This window comes from Prinia subflava, chromosome 1, assembly GCF_021018805.1.
Source record: "Prinia subflava isolate CZ2003 ecotype Zambia chromosome 1, Cam_Psub_1.2, whole genome shotgun sequence".
Classification (NCBI taxonomy): domain Eukaryota; kingdom Metazoa; phylum Chordata; class Aves; order Passeriformes; family Cisticolidae; genus Prinia; species Prinia subflava.
The window spans coordinates 26,757,262-26,770,923 of NC_086247.1; the positions used below are offsets into that span (position 1 = coordinate 26,757,262).

The 13,662-nt window shown below is 38.1% G+C and overlaps 2 protein-coding genes across 6 annotated transcripts in view; one reads left to right on the forward strand and one right to left on the reverse strand.

Annotated features, from left to right (window-relative positions):
* The window catches only part of CNGB3 (cyclic nucleotide gated channel subunit beta 3), a 61,731-nt gene extending 57,711 nt beyond the window's left edge, over positions 1–4,020 (forward strand). The window contains exons 17-18 of the mRNA XM_063391614.1: positions 1,654–1,834; positions 2,953–4,020. Of these exons, the coding sequence (XP_063247684.1) occupies positions 1,654–1,834; positions 2,953–3,186 (415 nt within the window). The 3' untranslated portion in view covers positions 3,187–4,020. The remainder of the gene's footprint in view (positions 1–1,653; positions 1,835–2,952) is intronic.
* A 2,198-nt stretch (positions 4,021–6,218) lies between these two features.
* The window catches only part of CPNE3 (copine 3), a 29,256-nt gene continuing 21,812 nt past the window's right edge, over positions 6,219–13,662 (reverse strand). For all 5 annotated transcript variants that reach the window (XM_063391674.1, XM_063391695.1, XM_063391689.1 and 2 more), the window contains 5 exons: positions 13,464–13,518; positions 13,311–13,362; positions 12,529–12,662; positions 10,219–10,455; positions 6,219–8,853 (listed from right to left, as the gene is read on the reverse strand). In XM_063391674.1, the coding sequence (XP_063247744.1) occupies positions 8,743–8,853; positions 10,219–10,455; positions 12,529–12,662; positions 13,311–13,362; positions 13,464–13,518 (589 nt within the window). In that variant the 3' untranslated portion in view covers positions 6,219–8,742. The remainder of the gene's footprint in view (positions 8,854–10,218; positions 10,456–12,528; positions 12,663–13,310; positions 13,363–13,463; positions 13,519–13,662) is intronic.

Here is a 13,662-nt window from a genome sequence, read left to right on the forward strand (position 1 = left end):
CACAAGAGAGACATTTTGCTTTGTGGAAGTGCTAGCAAATGGCTGCATTCATCATATTGCAACAGCCCTGGTAGTCAAACAACAGTATCTTGAGGCCCCTGAGGAACAAGGAAACCAGACACAGAATGGGCTGACTGCTCAATTTTCAAACCCAGCATTAACAGGTGGAAAAGGGGAACAAATGCTAGGACAAATGATCCCCAGCATCAATAATTCCTGACTTTTCTCCAGCTTCTACCTAAACAGTAGTATGACCTTGTTATTCCTGTCTCTCTGTCCCACGCTTTGTCTTCTGCTTTCTTGCCTACCTTGGTATATTCTGCCTATCCATTAAAGTCTGCTTCCTCCAGACAGCCTTTGTCAACTGTGGAGCTTAATCATCCACCTTTGTATCTGCACTCCCATCTGAGCTCAAAGACCTCTCTAGATGCCAGACTAAAACCAGGACATCCTGTTTAATGTGAAAGATATGCAGTACCTGCCCTGTGCAGGAGGCCATGTATTTTGTTTACCAGTCTAAGCATCCACAAATTCTGCCAAAACGAGGCAGCAAGAGGAAATTTGTGCACTATTTTCATAAAGATTGGGGTTATGTTCAGTTTTGGAATGAAGTCACCAGTTGTTCTGCCCTGGGAGGTTTACATTAGAGTTCTTTGAGGTCATCTGACACTTTAAAAGGGCTCCTTGAAATAAATTGAAAGGATTTATTCAAGCAAGAAATTTGTTCTATTATCACCCGCCCAATAACCTCTGTGTTTTTTTTGTTTTGTTTTGTTTTTGGGGTTTTTTTGTGTAATAAAGCCATGCAAGCTGCTAGGGAATACTTTTTTATTTATGGCAATGAAATTTTTTAAAAAAAGTAAACTCTTCACTTCTGAAATTCCCAAAGTACAAGATGCTGGAGAAAATGATAGTATGGGATTTACTGTACTTCAGACTGCAAATATAGTCCTCACTCATAAAGAGCCTTAAATCAGGGCTTTTGCAAAGATAGAAAAGTGGCCTTGAAAACTGTACAGTAATCTCATGGAAACTGAAAGCATGGGAACCCTCTGCTTCTATCTCAGATCTTTCATCTAATCTTTACCCTCCATATTCATTCTCAGTTCTTGTCATTATGGCTGCAAACCAGTGTGGAAATCTAGTCTGCCACAAGATCTGTCAGTAGTGTTTATATTGCCAGAGTGTGTTCTTCAACTGAAGAGGACCAAAAAAAAAGGATCACTGTCTAACCTGGTCTATGAGAGATGAGCCATGCTGGAAATTAGTTAATTTCCTCCACTAGTGCCAGCTGGAGTCTGGGTGGAGCACTGAATTCTCTCTGAAGTTGCATCCACAAGACCCGATAAGAGACTCCACACCTCTTCTTTCCTTATAAAACTCTTTCATCTGTTTCGTGACACCTTAATTTGAGCCAGCTCTTGTTTATACTCCAGGATTTAGGTAGGCAACTCCAAATTTGAACAGCTGCCTCCATCTCTACCAGAGCCTATGGCAAAACCTTTATTGTTTCCAATTTTGCTCTTGTCACTTGACCTGGGAAACAAGTAAGAGCCAGCAGATTTTAATGCATAAATGTGGTATTTCAGCTTTGCAGGAACCTTGCTCAGTTTCACAGCACTGCTGTGTGTTCTTACTCCCTTCTGTCTCCAGGGTGCTGCTGAAGCAGAAGGGGAAACCTGCTCCGGGACCACCAGTGCCACAACCAAGGGGCTTGGCCAGTCTCTTTGGGCAGAAACAGGAAACTCCGAAATTGTTTAAAGCAATGCTTGGAGGAAGAGGAAAAGATGGCCTTGCTAAGCTGCTGCAGCTGAAGAAACAACAAGAAACTCAGGTAAAGCCACAGAAAACAGAGTAGAATCTACTCAGAGGGCTTGGGCAAACAGAGTAGATGAAAATTTAGCCTTGCTGCAATCAACAGTAAAATCTCCCAGTAGCTGAGATATAACCACCTTTCCTAATCTCTATAAACACTAATTCTGAATTTTGGCTCAAGCTTTCTGAACCTGGACTTTATGCAGACCAGAAAAAACAAAAGCAAGGAAAAAAAAAGCAAGCAAACAAAAAAACCTCTAAGAAAGTAAGGATAAATGGATTTTACAAAGGCCTCAAGGGCATCCGATCTTCTAATTTTATGTAAACAACAGCAAATACAGAAATACCCAAACACAGTAATCTGATCCAGCTGACTCGGGCACATGGCAAACTTTCCAATTCAGTGTCAGATCTCTGGTTGTTAAAAATCTTGAAGACAAAATATAAAATGTAGCCCACATAGCTAAAACTGATTAGATCTCTAATATCTTGCATTTATTAGAAAGCCACTGTTTTAACTGATGAAAAATGATTCCCACATTATACTCTGTTCAGAGAAACATTAATAAGAACTTGCTCATTTCTATATTCTATACTAACCCAAAGGTGGCAGAATTCTTTTCTTTATAGCTGAAATAGCTGTAGTTACATTTAAGTTAATAAAGAACTTTGCTCACACGAATGACAACAATATGATTGTAGTAGAAATACTGCTCATTTTAGTGTGTATTTGTGAACTTATTAGCAAATAAGCCTGGCCAAGGAATTTGGGCAATGGGAAGTATGTCAAAATTTACATAACACTCTTTCTTTCTCCATTAGTGTAAGTGTATAAAGGAAGGCAAGACCTAAGGAAGGGTTCTGTGCCCCAAAATGAGTTGGTTTCATCCCTCTGTATTAGTTAGAAAACAGATATTATGAATATCCACAAGCCTTTCCTAGGTTTTATACTGATATTCTGATTCTGAAATTGCATTTTTCATTTAGAGATCGATTTTCAGCATGTGAATAGAAATTTACATGTGTTATACCACTAATACAGGTGTCATGCTGTGCCTTTCCATGGCATGCACAGAACAGAACTACTTCCCGAATTTTTTCTGCAGTATTGGAAAACATTAAACTTCTTGTTTCTAGGAAACTCAAGCTGAAACACAGACCAAGCCTAAAGAAGAGGAGAAGAAACCTGTGGAGCCTGCAGTCCCCTCTGCACCCCCTGCTCCAAAGGAAAAGCCAAAGGCAGATGCTAAGCCTGCAGTTATGCAGAGAGCAACCAGTAAGGAGTCTCTGATCATTAGTATGACACCATCCCCCCGAGCAGGAGAAGGAGAGATCCTTAAAGTTGAAATTAAAGAGAAAGAAAAGAAATAGATGGTGCTTTGGGGTGTGGCTCCATCTATTTTTTTTTGCTGCATTCAGAGAGCTGGCTGGACTTGGCTTTTGGGTACAGAATATAAAAGTAGAGACTACGCGTGAGAAAAATCTACTCCAGCTCATCTTCTTGCCCTCCTCTCCTGGCACAACTGCACAAATTATTTATATTCTTAACCTTGACACTGAAGAGAGAACTTTTGGTGTATTAGAAATTACAGCTCAGATCGTGTTTCACGACGACTTGTTTCCTGTTTTATCCATGCTCTCCCTTCTCTCTTACTCTGCATTGTTCCTACTTCTCCTCTTTCCTCTCCTCTTTATCCTTGCTTTCTTACTGCTGTTCCTGTTCCTCAGTTTGCTCTTAACTTTGGTAAGTACTCTTTTCTGTTTTCTCCTCTGCCTCCCCATAATTATCCTTTTCCTTGCCACTGCCCTACTGTTGCTAAGGCTCCTTATGTTTCTCTCTCCTCCCCTTATACTCCTAATCGGTGACCTGGGCTTGTGACCAGTGTGGCTCAGAGCAGACAGCAGGTGCTCTGTTGGGATGTTTTACCTTGGGACAGAGGGCAACATAACAAAACCATTGTCAAAAAATAAATCCCAAAATCCACAAGAGGGAAGCAGATTAAAGAATTATTGCCAGCCCTCTGAAAGCACAAACATCTGCTCCAGCTGTCTTTGGCAAATTCACATGGGAGATGTAGATGGTTCACCCTCCAGAGGTGACCAACAACTTCGGGCTGCTCATTTACTTGCTTGATCTTGTCAAGGGGTTGGGTATGCTCTCTGAAAAGTAAGCACTTGATACAGCTGTCTGAAGACTCTTGGTATCTAAACCAGCTACTTCAAAAATAAAGGTTATTTTATAAAAAGCAGGATTTACACTTTCTGGCTCTGCATTGCAAAGTTGCAACCAATGCTTCAACTGCTCATCTACATCGTAGACTTTGACTGGTACAAAGAGAGATCTGTGTCTTCCATGTCTTAGCTACATCACACTTGTGAACTACAGTAAACCAGTCAACCCTTTATGAGGGCCACAGCTGGGGGATACGGCTTCCTATGCAGGAGCTCCCACAATGCCAACCTTCTGCATCAACTCACCAGTCTCAGATGCAGTATTACACTAAAGCTTGAAGCTGTGTTTTAAGCTGAACTCCCAACTACTTTCTTTTCTTCCATGGGTTTACATATCCTCTCTCTCTCAATCCCCTTTCAGATACCACTGGATGAACAGTTTTGTAACCTAAAAACAGTATGCAGAGGCCAAGGCAAGAAGTGGCAAGGGCAGGCTTCACACCTCCTTGGCTGACCAGCCAAGCAAGGAAGGCACCATGCCAAAATAAGACACTCACTTTGCAGGTTATATATGATCCTGCAGGCTATGCATTCTGTAGGTCTGTTCTTTAAAGGCTTTCAACTTCTGTAATCTCAGGCAAAACTGGAAGCCTAACCAGAATCAGTGGGAAGTTTGCCCAAGTAAAAGCTGGATGACTGAATTCCGTATGTTGCATATTCCACAAACCTCTGACGTGACCAAAATCACAGTCCCTTTCAAAAGAAAGTTTTGCTGCATTAGCAGTGAGGTGAAGGTTCAACTGCTTTGTGGAGAGAACCATCTTTATTTGTATGCTACTTGTTATTTGATATGTAAGAAAAAAAAGAACATCACAACAGAGGGAGAAAATTTTAAATTTTTTCATAAAGAATTATTCATCTATTGCACATCCAGGACTGTCTCAATGAAATCTCAATATTAGAAATACTGCAGAACTGTTTCATGAATGAGACCTTCTATGAATAGTAATGATCTATGAATTACAATATATAGTTTCACATGCTTTTTTTCTGAGAGAGAGTTGTCAAAGCATTATGGAAGGGGGAAAAATATTCCCCATATTTTAACATTTTTATATGTGAACAAGCTCACTCTCATTGAAAAGAACTGATTCCCTTCTGCCTAGACAAATGCTACCAGGTAATTTCAAACGTTTTCTCTGTGGGCATATTTAAGTTCATCAATCACACACTGACATAAATTACAAAGTAAAGGCTGAGACTGCAGCACCAAGTGCTTCACTGGAGTGACAGAGCTTCCCACAAATCGCTGTTTGCTACAGCTCGTAACAGCCCAGGTTTGCAGAAAAGTTTGACAGTTCTGGCTGCAAGATTACTGTTATGCACAGCTCTTGAGTTCCTTAGATCCAAAACAAAATAGGTGAAGTATCAGTGCAGAAGACAGTGGGCACACATAAATAACATTCATCTAGGTTTCTGTGATGTCCTACTTTTCTATTGTTGGGGTATTTTCCTGGTATTTTCCTATATTTATTTGTAGGGTTGGCAGGTCCAAGGAGGCTCCACAAATCAAAATTGCAACTACGTGTATGGTTTTCACCAGAAGGAATGATACAAGAAAGGTCAAAATATAAGATGTAATAAATTCTTTCAGGAACTAATTCTACCCTGTAGATTCTTGACTAGTGAAGAAGCAAAATTAATTACTCTGGTGCACTTAGAAGATGCTGTTTCTAGTATCACAGTTGTCTCTATGTGGCGTCACATTCCACTGCAACACTGTCTACTGTATCTCTTAGTGTCCTAATTGAGTCCCTCATACTCGACTACACTTGAATGTAAAGAAACTGGGGGTAGAGTAGGATAACACATTTGAAAACTACAAATAACCATCTCTCTCTGCCTCTTTAACTAAAATGTAGACATCATTCTGGGAAAAACGTTTCGGAAAACTGGATAATAATTGTATGAAATAGCATGCATGGGAGAACTCTAATGTCGTACAGAGCATGAAACAGTCACAGTCAAAACTGCAGAGTACCTTCTTGTTAGAAGCCCATATAAGATGCTTTATGAAGAATAAGCTGCAGAGTCATAATCACTTAGTGGAAAGGCATTTTTTCTCTCTCTTTAATACATGTTATAAATCCATGGCATACTCACCATAGGAAACACAAAAGCAGCATTTAGCACTACACACGATATGCTGAATACAAAAGCACCACAGAACAGTACTGAAATGATCATTTTAATGCACAGGCATTGCAAATCAGTTAACTTCATCAGAACTGAAATACATATAAAAGTACAAAATTCGGGTTACAGGTGAGCTCTCTGCTATACATATTTATATATTATGACCATTACACGGCAAAAAGCATCTGATGACAGGCTGCCATACATCTCTTTCATCACAAGGTGGTGCCAGTGACCTACGAGCACATTCACTTTACAAACTTTGACAATATTTTGCTTTGTCACCCTCAAGCTATTAATGCATTTTTACATGTAAAAATAAACAAAAAAAAAAAAGGCAAAACAACACAGTAACTTCCCTTCTCCTTGACTCACAATCTGCTGCATTTCTTCACTCAGAATATCACTTCAGCCTACCCTGGAAGTTTTCAGCAGGCATTAGCTGTACATGTCTAGTTATACCAGTTCTTGCCACAGTCATGTCTGAAACATTTAATTTACAAAGAATAGGGCACATTGAGAACTAGGTGTCATTGATTTAACTCCCTAAGCTTGAGGAACATGGGAGCAATTCTCTAATAAGAGATAATGAAGTCTTTACTGTAGAAACTCAGAATTTATGTATAGAATACAGACATAACAACAGGTTTTCTTCTACACGCAACAGATACTTACTATGATAATACATACTAACACATTCAAATGCACTTCCATGGCAACTTAGAATTAGTAACACAACTCAGGTGCAGCATTATATTTTTGGCAAACAGCTAGGAAGAACTTCAGTAGTATCCTGTACTCCTATCAGTAGGACTCATCCACTAAAATTAATGTAGACAAAGCATTAATACTGCATCCAGTTCTCTCTGTACATGAAGCAGGTAGCTGTGAAACAGTTTATGCTTCCAAAATCATACACTGTCAATTTGCAGCAGTGTGATTTAGGTTCATTATAGTAAATAATATCCTTGATCTCAATATTTTGAGTTGCATATATGATATGATACTTCATTGTAATTTGTACATAAAGTAGTAACAGATTTTCACTACACTGGTAAAAAGATGATTACAGATTTTTTTTTACATAAATATATGAATTACATTTTTTAAAAAAGAAAGAGCTTGGCTTAACATGAAACAAACTCTCTTCCATAGCATTCCACTACTTGATAGTATTTAGGATCCCCTTCCACCAAGAAAAATGGAGTGGAGATAATATTCATGATTGATTGATAAATGTCAATTATCTACAAAGCATTTGGTATGTCTTGTGTAAGATAATCTCAATAGATGTAGCTTTCATCCATCAAGGTTAATGTGAATTCAGACTTTGGACAGGATTGTACATGTATAAAACAAACAAACAAACAACCCAAAAAACCCCACCAAAAGCACATTAAGCAGCTCCAGCAAGTAAAAGGCAAATACACTATAACCTGGTGAAATATTGAGTGTCCAAGTGTACTAAATTAAGCATTAACCCATTCTGTTCTTACATACTACAGCCAGACCATACACATGAGATAAGTTGGATGTCTAACTCTAAACCACTTCAAATGTGAAACTGCAAAACACATGATTTACATTTGGTATAAAAGGTGAATGGAAAACTCAACCCAAGTAAAAAAAACAGAAATTGTTTGCCCTAAAGAAACGCAGTATGATTATAGGATTAGGGCTTGAGTGACTTGACTTTATGTATTCCTAAAGGGTGAGAAAGGGGGAATATTTGGTTTTTTGTAGGCGGTTTTCATTAGTGGGCTCATGGAAAAACAACATGATTCAAAATATGACAAAAGTAAATACAGGTAGCACTTTGAAGAACTGCCTTTACATCAGAATATACAGCTGTAAATCAGAGAAAACTTTAAAACTAGAAATCTAATTCCTACTTCACAAAAAGTCCTTTAAAGATCAATAGTGATGACTGTTTTATGGGGGGGAACCCCACAACAAAATCCCTACCAAAATAAATGTGAAATTTCCATTTTCCAGTACATTGCACATTGGAACACACAGCCCTTACAGTAGTAGCCTCAAAGGCCAGTAGTTTTCTTCTGGGATATTAGAGGTTTAGTTTGATTCACCCTAGTTATTCCCATACTACCTTAAGAGAAGGCAGAATATAAAAGAATATATACTTTAATGTCTTCTTTGGCTTATGTTCACACAGCCCTGAATCCTAGGCATTGCTCAAAGGCACTGAAGTGGCAAACAAGAAGCAGTTGTGCAAGGAGGGCCTTTACATTCTGTGGCACTTGTTTGAATATGAAACATCTGTGTCAAAATTTTGTTATGGTGGCTTAAGAGAAACTCTTTTTCCAGTCTTTTCAAAATCAAATGCATCCATGTAGGCACTATCTCTCAAATCAACATCAAATCTAAACACCATTAGTATTTTGGCCCTTAGAAGGCACTTGGCAAAGTGATTTATAGGCAAAAGCTAACAGACATTACGATACAGAGGCATGTGTACATGTATACAGAAGTATATCAAGAACCAAAGTCTGTAGATACAGCAAGTAAAGCAAGCACAAAGTCTTCCTCTGCTCAGCCCATTCATTTTGCAGCAGGATTCTTAGGAGGCTGAAGTTTGTAGGTGCTGAAGTAGTTGACCACTTGTTGAGGGACTTCTGCCAGGACACACTGAGCCAGAGCTTCTTTGGGAGACTTATAAAAAAAGAACACCAAGCTTCAGTTTGCACCAACTGCTAACAAAGATTCTAAGGCAAGTAATAAGCACCTCCTCTAGAAGACCAACCTTAAGTCTGACATTTTACAGAGGACTTTACACCGTGCCCTTGTGTGACAGATGGAAGCTTCCCTGTCAGCTTTACCTTCTCATTCCTGTTACCACAAATCAGATGGCTCTCTGGTGCCACTGGAGTAACAGGAACTGAGTGCAGGCAGCCCCAAAAGGGCTGCCAGGTCTGAAGACACCTTTTGTCACATGCAATACACAGTGCACACATCAGACTTCAGCCATGTAAACATACTTCCAACTATCTGTTTAAGATGACTCTTCTGGGACTCATCTAAATCATCTGCAATCTTTTGCACCAAGTCTCATCCACAATAACTGTATTTCTATGGAGCAGCTCTTCTGCAGATACTGTTTTTACTGTAGAACTAAGTATTCATAAGTAAAAAAATCTTCTTCTAGAAACTGAAAGCATTTGAATATATAAAATTATACTGAGCATTGACCCTAGTTAATCTACATCCAAGTGCATTAACTGATAAGCATATTCTGTATTGATTTTGCTCTCTCATTTCAGTTTGCCTGAGCTTACTCTGAGATTAAACAAAGAATTTGTATCGAAAGTAAAAATATAAAAGCAAAATAAGAAGTTGTAAGGAGTATGACATGAAACAAAATTAGAATATATTAGGATGGAAATAAAAATCTTATTGATCTCATTTGCCCACCCTGAGGAAGCTTTGGTGGTTTTTATTGAAGTCAACACTTTCCAACATTATGATGCTTAAAAGTTGACTTCTATTAGCCTACACATACTTTATTGGGTTTTATAAAAATTAAAAAATATCAAGACTTAATTCTTTCACCACCCTTTTTTTTTTGTATTTACTTTTATGAAAATGAAAATTATCACTACTGTGGTCACAAAGAGTTTCTACTGATTTTGAGCTCCCTGATTATGACTTAGCCTTGAATTTTAATACTGCACTAAATCATGAGACGAATCCACATTCCTAAATGGGCATCCACAATAAAAAGAAAAATTACCATAAGAACAAAGTCATAGTAAGTTTTTCCTCACAAATAGAAAAAAAAATCCATGTTTTAATCAAGTCTGAGAGTTTTACAAAGGTTATGCAGCTGCAGCAGCTAGCCAGAAATGCAGTGCTGGAACTAGAAACTCAGGGATTTGGGTTTTTTTAGCATTTGATAAAGACTTATCTTAGAGTACATACTGGATACACTACAAAAGCTTAGGACTAGATGTAGGACATCCTAGCAAGCCCAGCATACCTCTAACAATATTTATACAGCATATCAGTAAGACTACTTACATTTTGGAACTTCCTGAATGGCACAAACTGGACAATGTCTCTGACAGCCGGTTCTCCCGACGGGGACCTCAGAACTCCATCGTCACCATCAAGAAACTCCATGGCGTCGAAGTCTGCTCCTCCAACACCCACAATGATAATGGACATGGGCAGCTTGGAAGCGTTAACTATGGCAGCTCGGGTTTGATCGAGGTCTGTTATCACACCGTCCGTTATGATCAGCAGGATAAAGTATTGCTGGCAAATCAATAAACACCGCGTGATGACAAAGAAACAGCAATAGCGCTTAGGCACGTACACTCAGAAAAACCCACATAAAGACTACATAGTGCTGTCACTTTGGCATGTTCAGTGTGCTCACTGAGTTTTACAATCAAACATCTAATTTCTGTTCAGGCTTCATCTCTACGGTCTGAAGAAGTTCATAAGGACAAGATAATCTTCTAAAAGAAGTCATCTATAAACAGCCACCATCCAAAACCCCAATGGTATCAACCCTTCTGTCCTCCAAAATTCCCAGACAAACCAACAGTTAACCTATTTTCCTATTATTTGTTCTGGGATAGAAGGCAGTTTATGAGGTTTCAAAAAGGTAACACCTGTGAAACTTGTATTTGTTTCCTTTCTGATCTATCAATACCTTTATGAAACACTACCCTTTACTTCATTCACTGTATCCTGAAAATTCTAAATCACACCTTTTAGTGTTGAAAAACACAGCCATTTTCAAATTCCTTTAATCACATTTTCTAACTGCTTCATAAAGTTAATTACCAAGGTGTTTGAGACTACTTCGTAGTACATCAGTAATTTAATTAAGTACCGCCTGAGTTGCCTCCACTATTCTGTTGGGGCTTCTAAAAGCTGGGATCTTAGCTTCTGGATTGCAGCACTAAAAATTAGCTAGAAGTAGAAAGCCTGGAAATTATCGAATGCTTTTTGAATCTCCAGTTTTCTCTCACTTCATTTCAGATGATTACTGGCTAGCACAAATTCAAATCCCAGAGATATTCCCAGTATTCTTAGAAGTCTCTCTTTACTACTTTGCCTCCCATCTGCTTTTATCTGCCTCCAAATAATTGCTCTTTCTTTATCCTGTCTGTTTAGGTATCACCTTTTCTCCCTGCTTTCTGCTAGCCCATTCCCCCAACTTCACCAAGAACATCTATAAGGCAGTTATGACCACAGAAAGCTATAAGCAACAGCAACAGGATAGCATATCACATTGGATTTATTTATTTCTTCTCATACTTCCTCCATACCGGAAAAAAACCAGCATCAGAATCAAAAGCCAATCCAAAATGACTGTGATAAGTATTAAATGTCAAGGTAGCAAATTGTCTTCAACACATCCTATCAGGCAGGAAAAATAAATCTCTTGTTAAGCATACTACATGAAATAAAAGTAAAAAAACCACAAAGACAATACCGACAAGAAATTTGCTCCTTTCCGAAGATACAAACATATATACATAAACACATGCATACATACATACGTATATATATACATATGACAGCTACCAGTGAAAGCTACCAAGGCAAAACCTCAGCAGCCTCATGGCATATCAACATCCATAGCTCTTTTTCAAATCGGTTTCTACAGGTAATTTTACATGCAAAACCAGCTAATTTTATTTTCTGATTTTTCGTAACATCAAATACACCAGTATTTGATGTCATCAATGATTTAGGCTTTTCTAAACTTCCATGCATTATTATTGACATGATTGCACACTCAAGATTTTGTCTTCAGACTATTTTTAAAATAGTCAACAACTCATGCATACAATTTTAATACGGAGGATGGCACAGCCCATACAGCACCCAAACCTTTACAGTACAGTTAATTATCTGTGTTGGTACCTAGGTGTCAGGAGCTATACCATCCACTTCTTCACTATCTTAGTTAATCCTCTCTCCCAGCTACCTGATGTGAAACAAGGTCTAGTTAATTTTTTTCTCAGCTGAGGTTAAATCACTTTCTCAGATAAAACAGCTTAGATTAGACTTTAATATCTGTATAGTATTGCAAGAGCTTTGAACTGAAGATATCATAAAAGTTGTGTATTTTTAAGATCCTATTTCAAATCTGAAGAGTTTATTCAGTTAATTGATGAGAGGACTGTTATGTACAATCTGCAAAAAACAATTAGTTTTTATCTTTTTTAAGGGTAACAAGCATTTATTCACAAGGTAAAGGGGCAGCTGTGAAATGAATACATTTAAAAGTTTAAAAGAAAAAAAGTGTTTATAAACTAGAAGGAAAATTAAAAAGTAAGAAAAACATACAGAGTACCATAAAGAACTTACAGATGCTGTTTGCTGTTGAGTAGCTGCAGCAGCAAACCTTGCCACATGATTTATAATTGGAGAAAAATTTGTTGGTCCATATAACTTCACTTGAGGAAGACAGGCTCGATATGCATCAACAATGCCTTGGATCCCTAGAGAACAGAAAGATTTTTTTTTTTTTTTTGCATATTAGAACTAGGATATTTTGAAGTACTTTATTTCCCTAAAGCTGTAGAAATCAGTTACTTCAAGTTATGACGCAAAGATTTCAAACTAACCATGGTGGAAAAAAATAAATTATTCATTTAGCAATGGAGGCTTTCATCTTGACTAATGCTTAAGGTACATGCATAATATGATTGGCTTTGTGTGAACAGGAAGGCCAAACCCTCTGTGCTCAAGGGTGAAACTGAATTACAGCAGTTCTCTTCACCTGGCAGCTTGTGTGGTTGGTAGTGTGATCAAAGAGGCCACATTGAACAGGCATTACCAACACCACACTCAAACCAGACAACTCCACACCAGCAGCAAAGTAGAATAAAGTGGCTTGACAACACAAGCGAACTGTTCCCAGCCCTGTGCCGGGGCTGTTTAAACCACTTCTTTCACAAATCATTACACAAGACAGATGCACTGCTATTTCTCATAAGTAAGAAATTGGTTATAGAATTGTTTCCTGCTACAAGACTAAACAAATTATTTAAATAGAACAACATGCTTCACATCACTTTTCTAGTGTTTTTATGCCTTCACCTTAGGCATCTTACTCTCTGGGTCTGATGTTACTTTCTTGGACTTACCACTACAGAATGGGTTTGATGGGTTAAAATTTATTGGGAATTCATGAGACACCTGTGAAGACACAGAAGACATAGTCAGGACTGTACATACAATCTCCTCCTGAAGCAAGTGCTTTCTGCTGTCTTCAGTAGTGTATTTACACATTCCATTACCTGAAAGGAAGGAGGAATTTGTGCACCAAATCCAAAGGCTGGAAACATCTTATCTCTAAAAAAGCAATTTTAAAGAAAACAAAGTTAGTGCCTGCAGTTAAAAGCTGCCATAGTTCAGTAAGTTTAGTTATCAGTGCTGCTTTTCATCATTAAAAATGCTATTTAAGAGGCAAAATGAAATGGAAGTTCCCCACTGTAA